This window comes from Phyllobates terribilis, unplaced genomic scaffold (assembly GCF_046119375.1).
Source record: "Phyllobates terribilis strain yellow unplaced genomic scaffold, ASM4611937v1 Scaffold_7__3_contigs__length_470593459, whole genome shotgun sequence".
Classification (NCBI taxonomy): domain Eukaryota; kingdom Metazoa; phylum Chordata; class Amphibia; order Anura; family Dendrobatidae; genus Phyllobates; species Phyllobates terribilis.
Genome location: NW_027362767.1, coordinates 306,578,662 through 306,601,151, shown reverse-complemented (window position 1 = coordinate 306,601,151; position 22,490 = coordinate 306,578,662). Strand labels below are relative to the sequence as shown.

At 39.1% G+C, this 22,490-nt stretch overlaps 1 protein-coding gene across 3 annotated transcripts in view; it reads right to left on the bottom strand.

Annotated features, from left to right (window-relative positions):
* Positions 1–21,676, bottom strand: part of GRIA3 (glutamate ionotropic receptor AMPA type subunit 3) — a 450,644-nt gene extending 428,968 nt beyond the window's left edge. For 2 of the 3 annotated variants that reach the window (XM_073641082.1, XM_073641083.1), the window contains exons 1-2: positions 21,013–21,673; positions 19,959–20,117 (exon numbers count right to left, since the gene is read on the bottom strand). In XM_073641082.1, coding sequence (XP_073497183.1) covers positions 19,959–20,117; positions 21,013–21,103 — 250 coding nt within the window. In that variant the 5' untranslated portion in view covers positions 21,104–21,673. Of the gene's footprint in view, positions 1–19,958; positions 20,118–21,012 lie in introns of all 3 variants that reach the window. The other variant, XR_012247463.1, reaches the window with a different exon arrangement.
* Positions 21,677–22,490: the final 814 nt, after the last annotated feature.

Genomic DNA, 22,490 nt, shown 5'->3' with positions numbered 1-22,490 from the left:
TTTGTGTGTGTGTGTGTGTTTCTTTTTGTATTACTGGGTTAGTAATAGGGGTGTCTGATAAGACACCTATCCATTACTAACACAATGGCTTGATGACACTTGTAATTTTTGACAAATCACAGTTGACATCAACCCCAACTACCATTACCCCGATTGCCACCACATCAGGGTAATCGGGAAGAGCTGGGCAAAGTGCCAGAATTGTGGTATCTACTGTGATGTGCCACTTCTGGGGTGACTGCAGGATGGTATTTTTAGGCTGGTAGGCACCCAATAACCAGGGACTTTAACAGCCGGTTAATATAAGCTCTCAGCTATCTGCTTTACATTTGTTGGTTAACAAAAATAGTGGGGACCACACATCGTTTTTTTTTTAAATTATGTATTTATAAGGTTAAACAAGGCTTAAAACCCTTTAGTGTCACATGAAACACACTAAAGAGTGCAAGTTTATAATATGTAGGGGGTTGTGACACTGTATATCTGCAGGATATTTATCTATATATTTATTCTCAGGGTTCTGGCTGTGAATTTACTGTACTTTGCTAATGAAATTTCATGGTTCCTTTGAGATGTGTGTGTAAAAATCGGATGACATACACATGGTCTGTGTGCTGTCCATTTTTTTCTCACACTAATTGAATTGCATTGGTGAGTTTCCTTCCATATACGCGGCCACTCGCAGCATGCTGCGATTTTTTCCGCACGCCATATCCAGCTGAGGAAAAATGTGTTGTCCAATTTCTCCTGAGTATGCTGATATTTCCATATGTGGGGGAAAACCCACTTTTCGGGTGCACGGCAGGGTTTGGATGGGAAGGAGCGCCGTTTGACTTTTTGAATGCAAAATTGTCTGGAATAATTAGCGGACGCCATGTCGCATTTAGAGAGCCCCTGATGTGCCTAAATGGTAGAAACCCCCCACAAGTGAAACCATTTGGAAACTAGACCCCTCAAGGAATTTATCTAGATGTGTGATGAGCACCTTGAACCCCCAGGTGCTTCACAGAAGTTTATAACGTAGAGCGTGAAAATAAAAAATCTAACTTTTTCCACAAAAATGATCTTTTAGCCCCAAATTTTTTATTTTCACAAGGGTAAGAGTAGAAAATGGACCCCAAAAATTGTTGTGCAAATTCTCCTGAGTAGGCTGATACCCCATATGTGGGGAAAAACCACTGTTTGGGCACATCGCAGGGCTCAAAAGGGAAGGAGCACCATGTGATTTTTTTAACGCAAAATTGACTGGAATCGAGTGTGGACGCCATGTCACATTTGGAGAGCCCCTGATGTGCTTAAACAGTGGAAACCCCCACAAGTGACCTCATTTTCGAAAATAGACACCTCAAGGATTTTATCAAGGAGTATAGTGAACATTTTGAACCCAGAGGTATGACACATAATTTGATAACATTAGGTCGTCATATTGAATATGTTGTCATTAGTGTTGAGCACAAGTGCTCACTACTTGAGTTTGCATCGGGTGCTCGGGTATGCACCAAGTATCGCAGGTGTTCATGGGACATGCTCGAGTCCCTGCCCTGCATTTTTCACAGCTGTTAGACACCCCCCACAAAAACATGCAGGGATTGCCCGTGTATGGCAGGCAATTCCAGCGTGTTTTTTTTTTTGGCTGTATAACAGCGGCGAAACATGCAGGAAGGAGACTCGAGAATGTCCCAAGAGCACCCACGATGCTCGGTGTATACCCGACCACCCGATGCAAACACTCGAAATCAAGTAGTGAACACTTGCGCTAGTCATCATATTCTCATAATTTTTTTTCTTTACTTTTGAAAAATTCCCAACCACAACACAACCCTAACTCCATCCTGAACACAACCTTAACCCCAACCCTAACTCCAAACCAACCCTAACCCCAACTGTAACACAACCCTAACACTACCCTAACCCTAACACAACCCTAACCCTAATCCTAACCGTAACCCTAATCCTAACCCTAAACCTAACCCTAACACAACAGTAACCCTAATCCTAACCCTAACACAGCCCTAACCCCAACCTAACACAACCCTAACCCTAACACAACCCTAACCCTAATCCTAACCCTAATCCTAACCCTAACCCTTACTGCAACAAATGGAAAAAAAAATATTTTTTATTTTATAACTTTTATCTCACTAAGGGGGTGACAAAGGGGGATTTGATTTACTATTTTTTTATTTTGATCACTGTGATAGGGTTTATCACAGTGATCAAAAGGAACCAATAGGGAAAATTCCCCATTGTTGCCGGTTACCGGCAGGCAGATCTTGGCTGGCGCACTATGCATGCACCCGACATTTTTTTCTTACAAAGAAATAACGGAGAGCAGGGGAACGGATCGGGAGATCCGGGGGATGGCAGAGGTACTGGGTGGGCTAGGGGAGCTTCATTTCTATCTCCTCTGACATGTATATCATGTCAGAGGAGAGAGAAATGATTGTAACCGCTGGAACACTTTTTTTCGTAATCGCCACAATTAACTGAATAAAGGTGATCACGTGATCGGACATCAGAAAAAACAGCTCTGATCATGTTCTCCAAGGTCTCAGCTACCCGCGGTAGTTGAGACCTGGGAGATTTTCTGACGCTGGGGGGGCGCTACACTGTTATTCCTCAGCGCCGTTAAACAGCGGCACTGAGGAATAAGTACCCTTAACTGCCACCGTGAAAAGGCGTATCGGCGGTTGTTAAGGGGTTAAACTAAAGTACATACAGTCCTCAACATTGAAATTGCAACCTCAAGAAGGAAAAGTCATAGTATTATGGAAATCACAAGATTGATACACATGGAAATAATGAAAAAGGGGAAACAACATTTTCAAACAACTCAATCTATTTAGTAAGGAATATGAGCACCACACTCAGAAATACATGTACTTATACTACATGACATGCTGTCAATGAGGTTATAAATGGTTGTCTGAGAAATGTTTTGCTACTTGAATGCACTTGGACGTGCAAATCATCAAGATCCGCTGCTGGAAGCTTCCTTTCTAATTACCGTTCAAATATACCAGATGTGCTTGATGGGAGACAAGTCCGGAAACACTGCAGACCGTGGTAGTAAGTTTGGTCAAAATAGGCTGCTCTCAGTTGCACGAGCACGATGCTACCTGATACTGTGGTGTTGAAAGATCACTGGTTCTGCCACAAAATTAATGTAATGCGGAGCTGAGACAATATCTGTATTGAAGACTGGCTACCATACATTATTCAACTCCAGATCATAATCCCAGAAATAGGAATGGTGTAATGTTTTCTCATGAAGACTTCTTCATGGAGTATCCCATATGGTCTACATATGTAGACTGGAGATTGGAATGTAGCAAGGAAAACTGGATTGGAGGTTTACCCTCTTCAGCAATGAGTCCCACTATTGTTTTGGATGCAGCCACAGATTAGTCTAGAGACCATATGGGCAACGCCAAGGAGAAGCCTTCATGAGGGAAGACAACCCAGTCCTACTTTTGAGATTGTGGTGTGAGGTGGCAACATATACAGTAACAGACACCTCTATTCTTCATTCCAGTTACACTAACAACTCAGCATTACATAAATTTTGTTGTGGAACCAGTAGTATCCAAAGTGAATCACGAGCCGTTTTACAATGCAACACCAGTCCGCATGTTGCTTGTGGCACTGAGAGCAGCCTGCATGGCCTAACCATGCTTCTATTGCCCGCAACATCTCCAGACTTGCCTCCTATTAAGCTTATCTGGGATGTAATTTGTCAGCAATTTCAAAGAAAGCTGGCAATAGCGGAGCTTGATGATTTCCGTGCCCAAGTACATTCAGTGTGGTAGAAAATTCATCAGACAACCATTAAAGGGGTTGCCCCATGAACAAAGTAATTTTTAATTAATATATATTGGAATAATAATAAGTTCCACAATTGGATGTGTTGAAAAAAATGTTATGTTATAAACTTGTCCCTGCTATGTACTGCGTAATAACAATGTCTGAATATGCAGGAACATGGCTGGCTCATACCATAATTCCTGGAAAGGGGAGAAAGAATAACTGATAATACAGATGACATAGCCGTGGCTTGCAGATGCTTCTTTCTGTGAGGTAAAACTTTACCATGCCTGTTTTAGCACATGAGTGAGTGCTTCTGTCGCATCTCCAGTCCCCTAAGCTCACCAAAAATCAGTGACATAGGAGTTCCGGCTTTTGCTGAGCTCATGTTTCACTGACTTGATTTATGATTAGTGCAAAGGACTGGAGACGAGGCAGAAACACTCACTCCTGTGCTAAAACAGGCAGGGGAATGTTTTACCTAACAGAAAGAATCAGATGTGATCCCATGCTATCCTATCTGTATATTAACTTTTACTTCCTCCCCTGCCCAGGGGATGAGGTATAGTCAGACCATGTTCCTGTACGGTCAGACACAGCCATTACACAGCACATAGCAGGAGCACATTTATAAGATTATCTCAGCACAGGAACATTTTTTTAAACAAGTCCAATTGTGGAACTTATAATTATTCCATCTATTGATTAGAATGTACTTTTTCAGTAGGACAACCCAAATAATAACCTCATTTATAGCATGTCAAGGAATATTAGTATGTATATTTCTGCTCATTGTGCTCATACTCAAATCAAGATATTTTGGATATTTTATTTCCATTTTTCCATCATCTGTACATCATTTAAATGTCTATCCATACTGTGATTTGCAAACACTTTCCTTATTGGTACTGCAACTTCAATGTTAAGGAGTGTATATTGCAGCTGCCTAAAAAATGTAATAGCGGGTTGAACTATGATTCTCTTAAAGAGGTTGTCCACTACTTTTACATTGATGACTTATCATTAGGATAGGTCATCAAAGTCTGATCGGCCGGCGTCCAACACCCGGCACCCCCGCCAATCAGCTGTCATTGGTGGCGGCCAGAAGTGCTCACTTGCTGAGTTGCTCCGTCTTCTGTTAGTAGCCGCCGCAGAGTACTACACATCCGTCTCCTATTGATTTGAATAGGAGGCGGATGTGCAGTACCAAGTCTCGGCCACTACCAGAAGATGAAGCAGCTCAGAAAGTGAGTACTTCTGGCCGGCGGCCGACACTGCCGTCGCCGATAATAGCTGATCGGAGAGGGTGCCGGTTGTTAGATCCCGGCCGATCAGACATTGATGACCTATCCTGAGGATAGGTCACTGCGGACAACCTCTTTAAGTCTACAAATGGCAAAATTTCAAGGATTTCAAGGATTACAAAAAGTGTCTGCTTTTTTCAAAAACAGCTTCATGTCTGTCCATGGGTTAATAATCCAGTTCATAATTAATTGTATAGTATAATGCAAATGAAATGTGTACAAAATACAGAATGATTTACAGGAAACAAACTCGACACTAGACATTTTCAGATTGATAGTCGATATTTTAAGTCAGTCTCTACCTGACCGCTAGTTTGACGTTGTCAGTCATACTGTAGCGGAACAGCAACCTTCTCTGCTTGTAAAATGTAAATGTCCTCAAACTGGAAATATTTAATAATTCATGGCTGCAGGGTCATCATGAAGTGTACTTGACATACAATTCTCCCTTTACAGCTACCATTTCGCCTTGCTTGAAGTGGAGGAACATACTATGTAATCACTTTACCACTCAGGCTGTAAAATTTCAATCCAGATCCTGTAGACAAGTCATTTTAAGCATACGCTATATTCACTAGGGCTGGATTGCTGATATTCTAAGCTAACTTTTCCGGTTTGCATTTACTCCTCTACCATAAAGAATCTATGCCAAAGGCTACAATAAGATTTAATACGGGGCAAGGAAATTGTGTTTTCGGCATTGGTTCTACAGTACGTATCTAAAAAGACGACATTACTCTGCTGATAACATTCAATATATAAAGAAATATGTATTATGCATTAGGACCAGCTTGCTTAGCTTTTCTTCTGATGTTAATTGGAAAAATAAATTTAAAGCATTAGTAATTAGCAGATGAAACCGCTGAGCCATGTATTTAACTGAGGCCTGCTCATTTGCTTCTGCACTGAACTAACCTACCTTCTGCAATGTTCATCATGTTGGCGACTGGAACAAAATGAGCACAGCCACTGGGCAGAGAGAATGAAACGGGGTGTTTAGACCATTATGCCGGACATGAAATATCTCTATAACCTTGCATTCGTACAATGTTCATGAATTATTTACTTCCTCTAAGAAATCCATAACACAAAAAAAAACCTAACTTAATAGTGCACATAAGGCTTTCCTCGAGGAACATATCCAATTTCACCTCCAATTTTCATTACTAAATTTGCAGAAGTGAATAACAACTCCCACAGGAGACATATTGTTTCGACTGATCAGTCTTTAGGAGAGATGGCAATTTTCACTCAGACTTTTTATTTTCTAAAAATACTACATACTGTTTAATGCACTTATGACATTATGATAAATCGTCATGCACCTATACGTTGGTCGCTATTGTATACATCGTGTCTTTTGGTCACACTGCTGCTACCTCTACAGAATGCAATATGCTTTGCTTTAACTTTACGTTATGGAACATTTTTTTTTAAAACTCCCCCTTTAATTGGATCCATGGGCATCAATACCCCAGACATTCTACATCTCATATCTTTCTTATTATAGAATCAGTCGCTAATAAACCTTAGCTAACCATCTAGCCCACCATTTTAACATTTTGTTTCGTGAATGGTGGAGGAAGAAAATACAAGCAATTTAAGTACTTAAAGCTTTCAAAGGATATCCTTAAAGGCTATGGACACCTTTGCACTGATTTTTATTTTTGTTGTCCGAAACTGAAATTAAGCAACACTTAAATAATCTTAGTCAAAAATGTCCTACCATTTGGCTGCTTTCCAGTCTGCTACTATCAGGAATTACTCACTCTGCACTTAGTGTTAGGCCACGTTCAGTATTTGGTCAGTATTTTACATTAGTATTTATACGCCAAAACCAGAAGTGGAACAATCACAGAAAAGGTATAATAGAAACACGTCACCACTTCTAAATTTATCACCCACTCCTGGTTTTGGCTTAAAAATACTGATGTAAAATACTGACCAAATACTGAACGGGTGAACGTGGCCTTAAAGTATGTGCAGGTGATGTCTTTTTCTGGTCGGGTTTGCTCCAAAACCTGCCTTAAAAAAGCAGCCAATAAACATTAAAAAGATTGAACATATGCATTGTAATGTAAAAATAACTTATGCAAATGTTTAACTTTTGAGCTTCTTTTAACCACTTCAGACTTCGAAAGGTGGAAAGTGTCTAAAAGAAGTGACCTGACCATTCTTCAGGTCGCTTCTACTTGGAAAACATTCACTGCTTTATATAAAAAAAGTAAAAAAAAACTGCATTGAAGATGACATAAAAAATACCAAAGAAAGGAGCAAAAATGTCTAAAACTAATTCTTCACGACAAAAGTTGCCAACGCTTACAAAAGCATCTTTATCATGTAAAACACAGTGTGTACGCAAATGTCTAAAATACATTGTGTGTATATACCGTAAGAGATGACAGCGGGCAGTGAAAAATGCTTACACAGCAAATTATACTGTGGAGAGGGAGAGAAGCATCCAAGTTCTTAGGAAGGGGAGAAAGAAAGAGCAAACAAAAAAGAGTGCAAAAGGAAAAGGAAGATTGCATAGGCTGTAGAGAAAGAAAAGTGTAGAAAGAACAGAACACCCACAGATAACTAAAAAGGGATGCAATCATCTATCACTCAGCATCAGTGTCTGTCAGCACAAGGAATAGAAGATCCACCATGAGCTGTAGAAGGAGATATCAGTCCAGGAATGAAGCATGAAGCTGTGCTGATACCTTAGAGCTAGTGATAACAGCCGCATCCTGGACATACAGAACTCACATTCAATGTGTATTACTGGGAGGAACACATTCACATAAGAAAAGTAGGAAAAATAGGAACAGGATGCAAATAGCATATTAGGAGGTCTGAGAAAGAATAAAGATGAAGATTGCAGAATAAAATAATTTTTAGCTCAAAATAACCACTAACATAGATCATATTTATTTTTACGTTATCAAAGGTGTCTATGCCCTTTAAGGTATAGTAGTGCCTGCTGAGTACAGTAGATCAGCCACTATACAAGAGAATAAAAGCTGATCTGCAATACCTAGTACAACCCCTGGCAAAAATTATGGAATCACGGGGCTCGGAAGATGTTCATTCAGTTGTTTAATGTTGTTGAAAAAAAGCAGATCACAGACATGGCACAAAACTAAAGTCATTTCAAATGGCAACTTTAGGGCTTTAAGAAACACTAAAAGAAATCAAGATTAAAAATGTGATACTCAGTAAAGGTAATTTTTTTCAGACCAAGCAGAGGGAAAAAAATATGGAATCACTCAATTCTGAGGAAAAAATTATGGAATCACCCTGTAAATTTTCATTTCCAAAACTAACATCTGCATCAAATTAGATCTGCTCGTTCGTTTGCATCTAAAAAGGAGTGATCACATTTTGGAGAGCTGTTGCACCAAGTGGACTGACATGAATCATGGCTCCAACACGAGAGATGTCAATTGAAACAAAGGAGAGGATTATCAAACTCTTAAAAAAAGGTAAATCATCACGCAATGTTGCAAAAGATGTTGGCTGTTCACAGTCAGCTGTGTCTAAAATCTGGACCAAATACAAACAACATGGGAAGGTTGTTAAAGGCAAACATACTGGTAGACTAAGGAAGACATCAAAGGGTCAAGACCGGAAACTTAAAGCAATATGTCTCCAAAACAGGAAATGCACAACAAAACAAATAAGGAACGAATGAGAGGAAACTGGAGTCAATGTCTGTGACCGAACTGTAAGAAACCGCCTAAAGGAAATGGGATTTACATACAGAAAAGCTAAAAATAAGCCATCATTAACACCTAAACAGAAAAAAACAAGTTACAATGGGCTAAGGAAAAGCAATCGTGGACTGTGGATGACTGGATGAAAGTCATATTCAGTGATGAATCGCGAATCTGCATTGGGCAAGGTGATGATGCTGGAACTTTTGTTTGGTGCCATTCCAATGAGATTTATAAAGATGACTGCATGAAGAGAACATGCAAATTTCCACAGTCATTGATGATATGGGGCTGCATGTCAGGTAAAAGCACTGAGGAGATGGCTGTCATTACATCTTCAATAAATGCCCAAGTTTAAATTGATATTTTGGACAGTTTTCTTATCCCATCAATTGAAAAGATGTTTGGGGATAATTACATCATTTTTCAAGATGATAATACATCCTGCCATAGAGCAAAAACTGTGAAAACATTTCTTGAAAGAAGACACATAAGTCAATATCATGACCTGCAAATAGTCCGGATCTCAATCCAATTGAAAATCTTTGGTGGAAGTTGAAGAAAATGGTCCATGACAAGGCTCCAACCTGCAAAGCTGATCTGGCAACAGCAATCAGAGAAAGTTGGAGCCAGATTGATGAAGAGTACTGTTTGAGGCATGGACTTAATGAGTGACAGAGACTGCAAGCTGTTATTAAAGCCAGAGGTGGTGCAACAAAATACTAGTGATGTATTGGAGTGTTCTTTTGTGTGTTTGTTTTTCACGATTCCATTATTTTTCCTCAGAATTGAGTGATTCCATAATTTTTTCCCTCTGCTTGGTCTGAAAAAAAATTACCCTTAAACTGAGTACCACATTGTTAATCTTGATTTCTTTGAGTGTTTATTAAAGCCCTAAAGTTGGCATTTGAAATTACTTTAGTTTTGTGCCATGTCTGTGATCTGCTTTTTTTCAACAACATTAAACAACTGAATGAGCATCCTCCGAGCCCGGTGATTCCATAATTTTTGCTTTGTGCTTTGCTGTGTTATTAAAAGCATTGTTCAGTGAAAACAAATTATCACCTATTTCTAAGACTGGTGGCAATTTACTGATCAGAGAGGTCTGATTGCAGACAGAATGGGGTATTTTATCTCCGACATGGCACTTTTATCCCCATTGCAAAATAGAGCGACAGGTTGGATTCCCGACCAACACTCGATTCATTTTCTAAAACAGTCGTGCACAGTGATCGGCAAACTATTAAGGAATGAATGGAGTGCTATTTGGGCATGCTCATTCCTGTTATATTCCAACAGGGATAAAAGTGTCCCCTTTCTAATAAAAGGTGCAGGTCCCAACAGTCGGACCCCCACCAATCAATATCCCGTGGATAGGTGATAGCTTCTTTTCACAAGACAACAACCTTTAAATTCAGATTTTTTATTCAGTCCAATTGCCACTAGCATAATAAAAAAAAAACTTCTAGTCAAGATGTCTACCTGTACAACTATTTGTAAAAGAATGTATGATTTTAAAGAGTTAATTTTCAGCATTTTAAAATAGAAGAATGCCACTATTGCAACACATAGGTTGAAGAAATTTCTTCCCACCTAAATATCCCACAAGCAACTCTGAGTGGTATTTCTGAAAAGGGGTAGTGTTTAGGAACTACAACAACTCGGCCACTAAGTGGCAGACCATGTAAGGTATTGAACAGGGTCACTGAGTGCTGAGGGGAATAAAAGTTGCCAAAACTTTATTGAGTCAATAACTCCAAACCTCCTCTGCTATTATCAAAGGAGGTTTGGTGTGCCAGATCTGTATGGTATGGGTGACCATAATAACCCAGCAGCTGCATGTAAGCTTTACCTCACCAAGCACAATGTCAAGCAGTGGATTGAGTACAGTAATCCATGCTACAACTAAACTCCAGAGCAGTGGAAAGATGTTCTGTGTAGTAACAAATCACACTTTTCTATCAGGCAAACTGATGGATGAGTCTGGGTTTGGTGAATGCCCAGAGAATATCACCTGCCTGACGGTTTGGAGAAGGCCCATTCCTGTTCCAGCATGGCTGTACTCAGTGCACAAAGCAAGTTACGCAATGATCTTGTTACTGTATGTGATTTTGGTGTACAAGAACTTGACTGGCTTCAGAGTTCTGAGATGAACTCTATCAAACTCTGTTGGAATGAGCTACAATGAAGATTAGAAGAGAAGGAAGAATTTGTGGATACTTGCTGTATATAGAAGATGTCCGTACTCGAGAGTTTATTCAAACATGCAGTTTTTAATCTTTCAATGCATTTCGAAGTGTCAAGCACTTCTTCAGGAAATAACCTGGTATGTGGTCATTTCCTGAAGAAGGGCTGGACTCTTCGAAACGCGTTGAAAGAATAAAAACCGCATGTCTGAATAAACTCTTGAGTACGGACGTCTTCTATATACAGCAGCGTGGGAAGTATCCACAAATTCTTCCTTATCTTCTGGTTTCCTTGGTTTGACGACCCGTGGATCCGCAGTAACTGTACAATGATTTAAAATGCTTTAAAATCATTGATCAAGTTAGTATAATCTGAATAATAACTCTAACTGTATGTCAGATAAGACCCTGTTTGCGCTACTTTTCTCTCTAGTGTTTTATCTATAATAGAGATTGCAAGACAAATCCAGCATCAGTGTTCCACCTCAAATATGCTCTTCTAGATAAATGGGCTAAAATTCCGACAGGCTTCAAAATATTGTATAAATCCTTCCCTGAAGAGTGGAAGCTGTTATGGCCGCAAAGGCGTCAACTCCATATTAAATGTTATAGATTCAGAATGATAATAATAAGTTATCATAACTAGTGTAGTCGTAAGGACCACATCTATCTATCTATCTATCTATCTATCTATCTATCTATCTATCTATCTATCTATCTATCCATCTGTCTATCTATCTAACAAAAAAACATGTGGACATCTAGTCCTTCAAAAGTTTTAAAATGATGTAAATATAACCTCAGATGAACAACAGCATGAAAGAAAATACAATCATGTCTTTACTTAATTATCAAAACTAAGCCAAAATGCAGAAGCAGTATGTTAAAAAATTAAGTACACCCCATGAAGATTTGTATAATCACCTGTAGCAGTAATAACTCGAATCAATCATTTTCTATATGACTACATCAGTCTCTCACATCGTTAGGGAGAATTTTATTGTCTGATCTTTTTTAAAACTTTACTTAAAGAGTAACCATTGTTTTAATTTTTATTTATTAAACCAATAGTACACATGAAAAAAAGAAACTTAGTAATATATCTTAACAGAGTAATCTGCTTATTTCTCCTCCTGGACTGATCTTTCATTTTCAAAATTCTCAATTCTCGGGAAAAATCTGTATTCAGTGAAGACAGATTGTTACATTACTGAGATGACAGTTGGTGAACTTACAGCATAATATCTGTATCTGTCCCCGTCTCCTCTCTCCTTCTCCCACCATAGAGTTTTAAAAGCATCAACCCTTATCTCCTAACCAGTAATTGGAAACATCTGTCTTCTCTGAATACAAATTTTTCAGATTTTTCACATGAAATGAGAATGAAAGATCAGTCCAGGATGAGAAAAAAAGCAGATTTCCCTGATGAGATATATTACAAAGTTTCTTATTTTCATATGCACTAATGATTTATTAAATATAAATTAAAACAACTACTCTATGATTGGGTTGTCCAGGCTTGGGGTTCAAGTTTGCAGTCCAGGCTTGGGGTTCAAGTTTGCAGTCACTCTACTTGGGGTTAAAGTGACTGCAAACTTGAACCCCAAGCCTGGACAACCTATTTGAAGTTCATTGACGTTTATGGGGATTACATTTTTTTTTTGCACAGCTCTCTCGCCATTTATATCCCGGGTGACAATCCCATTCCAATTCATTAGCATTGGATGTGCGCACAAAAAGTTTGGAGTGGATGCTGGCTGTGTTATTCAGCCAGCACCCACCAGCAACCACAGCAATTATAGTAAACTACTATCACAACAGCATAACTGTGGCAATATAAATAGTGGTTTAAGTTGTTTAAGTGGTTTTCGAGGTACCAGTGATGTTGTCATGGCAGTCAGGAGAATTTTTGAGGCCCTTGGTGTCTGCCATGTTATTATATCTAACTCGTCCTGCACCAAAGTATTGCAGTGTATAGCCAAAGTGATCAAGCAAGTTTAAGTCCTCTTGGGGTACAAATAAAATATGCAAAACATCAACAATGAAAGAAAAAAAAAGTTATGTTTCTTGGAAGTCAAGAAGGAAAAACCTACAACAAAAATAACAAAAAATGACCAAGACCTGAGGGAATTCCTGATCAGGCAGAGCGCTCCTGAATGTCTCTGACCAGTCATAAAGAGAAATGTGCAGCCATACAGTTTCAGATGCTCAGATCTCCCTATTCTGTCTGGCCTTCACTCAATGATTACTGCATGAAAGAAACAGGAGGCTGAACCATCAGTGTTTAGAATGTATCTACTCGTATGACAATCTAGCACCGACCCCTAACAAACCTCTGACTCCATGTTCACATCCTCAGGGCTCAGAATCAGATTGAGTTTCTTCATTGTTTTTGATCAGCGCTATCAGAGTTTGGTCACAGTGTCAGTGAAAAATTGGCAGTTCATGGACGGCATTTGAGTGCTGACCGATTTTTTCATGGACCCATAGAATTGCATAGGCTATTAGGATGTTGTACTTTATCTAAGCCACATTGGTTTTGTGTTAATTGGCTTAGAGGGAACAGTGCTAATGTCCCTAACTGCCTGCTCACTATCTACAAAGGCTTAGAAGGAACATTACCAGGCAGCCTGCCCATCACTGCTGACTGCGGTGGCCAGTATTTCCAGAAAACCAGCTGGCTTCTGAGTCTTCTGACTTTTTGCTGCTGCTATGAGCCCCCCAACACCACACATTGTGTATATGTTTTTTAGCAGATCCCAATTCTTCTACTTATGCCCCTGACTCTATTCTCATTCAAGTACTTAGATACATGTTAAGTACATGATACACTGCTACCTTTTTAAGATTATGGACACCTTTGGGATATTTATTTACATATATTCTTGTATTTTTGACTATAAAACATTTTTGCAAAAGGGTGTTATTAAAACATTCAGACCGTTTGCCCTCTGCAGTCTCTATGTGTCGCAGTGCATAGCAAGCTGCAAAGTGAGAAAGGAGTGAACTCATCTGAGAACAAGGTCTGTAACCCTTATTTCAACTTTCCTGAATGATCTTTTAAGCTGATTTATGGATTTATGACCAAATTCAACTCAGCTGCTGGTTTCCTAGCTTATCGGTCATCACTGCAGTCTAAAAGTAGTGGCAGGTGTTCTAGGCGAGGAGGACGGGGCTGACAAGTTCTTTCCTATATAGCTTGTAACCACTGCTCTGAAGTCGGCCAGATCTTTGGATCCAGACATCTTCAGTGCTGCTGAGCTCATCTGATGTTGCAGAGGCAAAGCTCCCTCTGCTTGCAGCATCGGAGAGCTCACAGACCGGGTCTGCTGCACAATGATGCCACTGCTCTAAACTGTTAATCATGCAGGAGCACTCTGCTTCCTTCCTACCAGATTCCTTTTTTCTGAGGGTTTGTGGCTGTGAGCCCCTGCTTAATTCACAGTTTAGACCAAGGGCATCATCACTCCTGAAAAACTAGCATGAGACAACCACCTTAACACATTCTGCACTGTTTTATATACTATACATTAATACAAAGTCAAATTGTCCTATTGCATAAAAGCACAAACTACATATTGTACATTTAAAGGGAATCCATCAGCAGGTTTTCGCTATGTAATCTGAGGACAGCGTCATGTAGGGGTTGAAACACAGATTTCAAAGATGTGTCATTTATCAAGCTATGCTGTTGTTTACTTGCAATATCACTAGGATGTTATCATTGCTGTGACTAGCTGGCTGCATGAGCACTGGTACGACTCCTCCCCCTGCTGTGATAAGCAGCTCATTTTCTATAGACAATGTACATACAGAGCCTAGTGGGGGCGGGGTGGCTTCTGAGCTCTGATTAATGCTGCACCTAAAAACTCTGATTATGTCACAACTATTGCACCCAATAAACTAAGTGATACATTGTTGGATTCAGGGTTTCCTTGCCTATATTATGCTCCTCTCAGATGAGGTCGCAAAAACTTGGTGACAGATTCCCTTTAAGTAAAAAATGTCCCCAAAGTTGCCCTTGTGTTGATGTAGATCAGTGAGTTTTTACCTAAGAAAAATCTGTATGGTTTGCATGTTCTATTTGTGATTACATTAGTTCCTCCATTTAACGGATTCACCCAATTCCTCCCACATTTTAATCACATATAGATATATCAATGGCTTTCAGTAAAATTGGCAGTATTCGTTGGTGTATTCATGAGGGAGATTTAAATTGGAAAAATTGGGAAATTTAAATGTGAGCCCCATTGCAGACAGGTCATGTGAGTGACACATGTCTTGACAAAGCACTACGGATGATGTTGGTGCTATAGAGGCAAGAACAAAATGAAGAATATAATGTTGTATAGGAATATTTCTGCATTATATTCTGTTTGATGTGTAAAGGATATTTATTAATTTTCACTCTGCATTTCCAAGTGCTATCTCCATGACATATGTTGTATCTTCAAGATACATTGTTGACATTTTGTATATTTCCAGTTTCTTACAAAGCACCAAGATATTCACTTCTCAGTACATAGACCAGTTTGGGACTCAAATTATACATTTTTCAATCCTAAAACCACATATACCCTCTAGGGCAAACTTCATAGGGTACCCCGAATAAGCCAATGCAAATACAAGCAGACCATACATTCTCCATTCAGATGTTCACCAGTGGTGCATGCCGCTACTTTGCTGATATCCCATCACACTAAAATACAAGCTTATGTGATGGTTTACTTTATGCACTTTGAACTAATTTTGAAACCATCATAAGGTTCAAATAAAGACAAAGATAACACGACATCACCATCTAACCCTGCCCTGCAGACCGTGCACCATTTACTAACTCTTTTTGGATGAAAGAAGCCATTCTTGTACTTACATTTCCAATTCGCTTTCTAATACGCCTATGTCCTGAACATTAATGAACAAAATAGGATTTGTACTAATGCTTTGTTAGCAATATTCCACAGCAAATAACCCTAAGGTTACATTTGTTTTTCTTGAGCTCTTCCCCCTTAATGTGAGTTGCAAACAGAGCGTAATTCAAGAGCATAGCTCACTGTAAAGGTATACATACAACAGCAATTTTTGCAATGACAGTGCAGAGAGGGGATATGAGATCTGTGTGCTAATGAGCTGACACTGCAGAGGCAGAGGAGATGTAGTGGAATGCACTACAACAGCAGAGCCGAAAAACACACCCGGCTGATTTCAATACATTTTGATCTATGGAACCTTAACATGATTCACGTTAATTCTTGCAGTGAGTTGTTAGCTGCAGTGGAACACCTTCCTTATTACTGCTGCAATAACTCACCAAAACCATTTTCTGTTTGCCTGATGCATCTACTGCATCTTGATTGTCTGCAAATGACATCAGTGTAAAGTATCGACAAAATCATGTGTCTTAATAAATAAGCGGGTCAATGGATACGGATAGCATGCTGTACTGCGGAGAGAGAGGGGGGATGTGTATGGATGTGTGTATGGATGTGTGTATGGGGGTGTCTGCGTGCACAAGTATGAATGATTGTGTGATTATATCTGTATACCTGTGTGTATCGGTACGTGTGTGATGTGTGTCTATGTACATTATGATTGTGTATATGTAAGGCTATGTATGTATGTACGTATCCGTGTGTAAATAAGTGTACGTTGACTTGTCTGTGTGTGTACATGTATGCACAATTGAGTGTATGCATTTATTTATATGTATACATGAGTTTGTATGTATGCATATGTGTCTATGGACATTCTGTAAATTCAGTCTGTCTATGGCTATTTATGTTTTATGGGGTTTTGTGTGAGTCAGTGAGATATACAGTATATATATATATATACACACACTCACAGACACACAGGCACATACAGAGACACATGCACGCATTTGAATACTCAGGCACACATATACATGGACACACATACATGTACACAGACACTTTTATATACACACACAGGGGACATGCCATTGGTGCAATAAGTGCAGCTGCACAGGGGCCCGAGAAGTAAGGGGGCCCACCACCACCCCCAAAACAAGTGGAATTGTCCATTCTGATGATTTATTGGACTGCAAAGGGCCCATATATTGTTCTTGCACAGGGGCCCTCTTCTGTCTGCCACTGTACACACATAGACAAACATTCAAACACACTGACTCACAGACACTTATATGTATGTATATATAGTGTGTAACTCTGAGTCTGTGTGTATGTGTGCTTATGTGTGTCTGAGTGTATATGTGTCTGTGTGTACACATAAGTGTCTATGTATATATATATATATATATATATATATATGTATATATATATATATATATATATATATATATATATGTATATATATATATATGTCTGGGTGTATATGTGGCTGTGTGCATGCCTGTGTGCATGTCTGTACGTTTAAAAGCAAAGATCAGTAGATCAATAATACTTAAATACAATAATGGGATCTGTGCTATTGTTCTCACATAAAGAACATTTCCATTGTAATTTTGTCTGAAGCATTCCACATCCATACTCCGATTCACTCTCATGGCTCAGGCCTTAAAGGGTAACACTTTGTAGAGCCCTTGGCTTTTAAAGCAATAGAGACAAAATTGTCTTAATGATGAATATATCTCCAGACATCCAGAAAAGTGTTAATTCAGCTATGTAATAATGTGATATCGGGGTGGACCACTGTGGAATTCAAGGACAATGCTTTGTAGCAGCGGCATTATATACATAAGGGGATAAGAGAGTTATTTGTCAAGAAACAGAGAGTGTTTCCAAGACTAAAATGACATAAATTGTCTCAGTTCTGCTTTCCGTGGCTCCACTGCAGGACGTTCTTGGCATTCTCATCACTTTGGAAGCAGGAGCCCTCTAAATCTTGAGAAGAGTGTTTTCCTCTAACAGGCACAAAGTGAGCAAACTACATCATCCTAGCAGCCCTGTCAATCCTGTGTGAATGACCCCGCTAGAGTTGAATGAAACCTCCTTTTTCCTTTTATTTTTACCCAACAAGAGTAAAATTGAACAGATTAATTGATATTGAATTGATTCAATTTGCTGAGTAAATTTGATCCTGATGACTTGGCACGGCACCGTTGTTGAGTACATACACACTCTCGTTTTAGGTGGCTCCATGCTGGGTAAGCCTTTCACTTTTTGGAATTAGAAAGTAAAAGCTTTCTGACATCTGAAAAATTATTCGTTTTCATTTGATTTGACACCCTGAACATTTTTATTACTCCGATCAGGCTCAGCTTGACTGATTCATTACTTGGCTACTTGGGTTCCTAATTTGGGTTCAGAAGGCATTTAGCACTAAACGTCCACCCTCTTCACATTTTTTCTTTCTATCTTTTCTCAATACAGAAATATAAAGATAATAACTGATTTCCAAACACCCATCAAGCACCTTTCATTTCTCTAATGAGCCTTATCCACAAAGATCTGTTAGATTACATTCGTTTCCTTGTGTAATTTGCTTTATTTCCATATAGAAATATTGTTGATTGAAATCAATTACTGAAAACTACGTGTAAAAGCCTTTGTGCATTTAGGTTTAATCCATTCATTGATATTTGAGAAATGGCGTTGCAAAGCCAACCTCTTGAAGGGATTACTTTGATTAAGGATTAAGGAACTAAAGTGTTTGTTGGAAATGACATTCATTCCAAAAAAAAAAAAGAAGAAGAGGAAGCAATAGATTATAAAACGTGTACAGAACCAGGGTGAACTTTAGCAGAATTCTTTTAGAAATGTCATTACCCCATAGGTAAAACCTTATTATTCATGGGCCAGTGACAGGAGGACAAAGTAGATTTTTCTAAACAGAAGGGATCATTTTTTTGTAGCTAAGTTGGCTTTGAAAAGTAGACTTGTAAAATAGTCAATTCATAGAAAATGCCAATGTAGCCTCTTGTAGTAGCACTAATCAGATATCATATAGAAATAGTGCACTTTGTACTTGTCAATCAGCCTATGGTTAATTGGGTTTTAGAGGCTGGAATGCCCCATTACTACAGATTACCATTGGACTTTGATGAAGGAACAAGAACTTTGATCTATCGGGAGGAATCACTGACTGCCAACATCTGGCTTTTGTTATTGGCTCTGATCCACTGCAGCACAGTCAGATCCTGGCTATGTTGTTAAAATTGAAACATATATATATATCTTACATTATATAAACCCTAATATAAATGTACTCCTATGGGACTATGTTCAGCAACACTACACACACATCTATTTCCCCAGCATACTTATTATTTCATGTGGCCCACGGAAGCGAAACGAGCACTGCAGAGAAGAGCTCATTAAATACTATGCAATAAAACTATGATGTCTTGCTATTCTTCACATTGGAAACCTACAGCAGCATATGCTATGGCTCTATGTTCCCAGCCAATGAGATATTCTCACTATTTGACAATGCACAGAGATCCCAGTGATTGCTAATTCATGTCCAGACTTTGAAAGTGCTGCATTAGATGCTCAGATAACCAGCAATGCCTCTCTACTATTACATAAGGGGGGAAAGACAGAAGCATAAGAAATGAGATAGAGAAGAAAAAGCAAGAACAAATGAGAGAGACCAAGAGTAAGAAACAGAAAAAGAGGTTGTATCAGCAAATAAAGATGTAGAGATGTACAGTGAAAGAGAGAGGTAGAGAGGTTCATTTTCTATACTTTACAGACTACTTTGGTTATTAATGTGTCGACAGATGAAATTTAGATTGGAAATTCATAATTTCTGTAATAATCTCAAATTTGGACTAAAACTTACTTTTATTAATCATTTACTTTCGGATTGTCGAGAGGAGAATCAACAAAAATGTATTCTATTGCCAAAATATATTGAACTCTACATACAGGGATCTGATAGTACATCAGTATCTATAGTAAGGAAAGCTTTAAAGAGCAGCGCACGCATTATATTTCTGCACACCCGTCAAGCCATGCATCACCGAAGCTGTGGATACTTACAAGCATTGGTCACAGAGAAACTGTTGGATGAGTCTAAGTGATCTACATTGTGAAACAGCTGGAAGGGCCTCTCTGTGTTATTTTGGTTGGTGTTGTGCAGCTGGACTGCAATTAAAAACGCACTGTGTTCCTGAATTGTGTTTTTCATGAAAAGTCCACCTAGAAAAAAAAAAAATAACGGAAACAGAATAAAAAAAGTCAGGTCGCAAAAAAGCAACATTTGTCTATGGTCTGCAATTGCGTACATAACCTGATACCAAATGACGTCTCGTATAAACTAGAACTGGCTTTAATTGCTAATGGGGGCATTTCCCTTTAAGGGATACATTTGCTCTAAGCCCAGCAAGTGCTTTTTTTTTGTCTGCCTTTCTTTTAATACAATTTGCTGACTCCAGTTCTTCTACAGCTTCCATCAAGAACAAGACGAGCGAACCTATTCAGCAGCGTACAAGATGTAACTGAATGGAAGGCTGTGTGTTTCCTTACATACTGCCCATTATGCTCGCATTCCCAGTACAAAGAGCAGGCTCTGAGCGGATTCTTCGGGGTTTTTTTTTTTTTTTTTGGCGTAAGCATTCCTCTGCACAACTTTTTCTGCAGTGTATTGAATCCACATGAAGCTCTATATAGATGCTACTTTAATAATAAAAAAAAAAAGCTGCAGTGACTCAACCCATATTACGGGTATAGTATGCCTTAATCTCCCTCTGTATCTGCATTCTGTCTGATTCTTTATTTCCAGCAGACACAAGAACAATCCGATCACTGGAAGCTGCTAGAAGATACATTATGGGCTGATGGAAGAAATAGAATAATGACAGTCATGGTACATGAGAGTAAAAGATCAGGGGCTATTAATACTACAGTGCATGAAGTTAGGCAATGCTCTGACACAGTCCTGCTAATTCAGGACATTGGGAGTATGATGCAAGCCCCTGCCTTCTGCACATTGCATACAGTTACTGCTGTGAAATACAAAGGCAGCATGCATCACTATGCAGGATCTGCATATACTACAGTATACAAGGCTAGAAGAAGCAATCCAGTCACTTACCTATATTTATAGTGTTAGGGAATCCTCCATAGGTCTCTCCTGCAAGGCTTAGCAGCAATAGGAAGACAGTCTGGAGCTCGTTATGTCCCATTTTCACAGCCTTAATTTCTAAAACGAAACTGACACAGCCTGGGCATTCAGCACTTTGCACAGTCCCTCTGCTTTACAGCAGCACCATGGACAACTCCATTGGCTGCAAGCTGCAATTCAGCCCCCTTTCTTACTATAGAAAATCAAGGGGACTTTTCCCAAAGATGGTGGTGAACAGAGAGAGAGAGAGAGAGAGAGAGAAAGGGAGTGAGAAAGAGAAAAAAAAAAAAAAAGATCAGATGAATAAGGCTCCTCCAATTGGACCAGTAGGGGGGTTATTGATCAAACTTGATCTGACGTTGAGTTAAAGCAGCATCGTTGAGCTCAGCCTCACTGCAGCCCCTACACGACTGCAAAGCACAAGCTCTGCATTTGTCTACAAGGAGATGGAATCGATAGAACCTCCACAAGCCTCACGTGGACCAAAGGCTAACCCCTTCATTACTGAGGACAACACAGCTTGTAGGTCTCCTTCCTCTCCATCATCCCAAAATATAATGCTGCCAAGTGTCCCAGGAGCTTGCTGCACCTCACCAAAGAAATGTGACAGGAGCATCAGGAGTCCATACACCCTCCTGCAGATATCTCTGCTGTGCCACCGTGTAAGCACAAGGCAAATCACCCCCTTTTTTTTATTAATGCAATCACCAGAGATGATTCTAAAGACAAGCAAAAAGCTTGCTGCTGTCTGGATCTGCAGCAGATGTGTCTCCATCAGCTGTATCTTTTATTTATCAAGAGTTGCATATATTGTTACATTATTTCAATATTTGATAGATTATGTGTAAACATTCTAACTGTAATATATAAACAATTGCTTTGTTCTAAGCATTACTCCCATGCATGTAGGCACCAGACGTCAAGGAAGGATATTTGTGCATTATATATTAAAACAAAACCCATTTCTGTAATAAAACTTGCATCAGCTCATGTTATGTCTGCACCTAACTCCAGACATCCTCACTCAGGACACTATTTGTGGTTATGGTGGGCAGAAAAACTGCAAATTTCTGCAGTACCATAGCATTGGAATTTATTGATCTGAATTGATTATATTTTGGCAAGTTAATGCAGCCAATAAAACACATCTTTAATATCAGGAGAATCAATATATATTTGCTTATTTACATGATTGTGCCATTTGTGCTGCCTGATTGAGCTTCGCATCTGTGGTTCTGACTGCTCCAGACTTGTCTGGAGGGGTTTGCTTCTAATTTATATACTTTCTGTAGGAATCAAAGTTATCATTTTAAGGTAGAATTTTAATGTGATATTTTGCATTTATTATAGTATTGCAATATAATGATTCCGCAGGAGATGATTACTAATTTATTCGAAAGAATTAAAATATTCAGCGTAATATTTGCATCATAAAATGCATCAAAGTT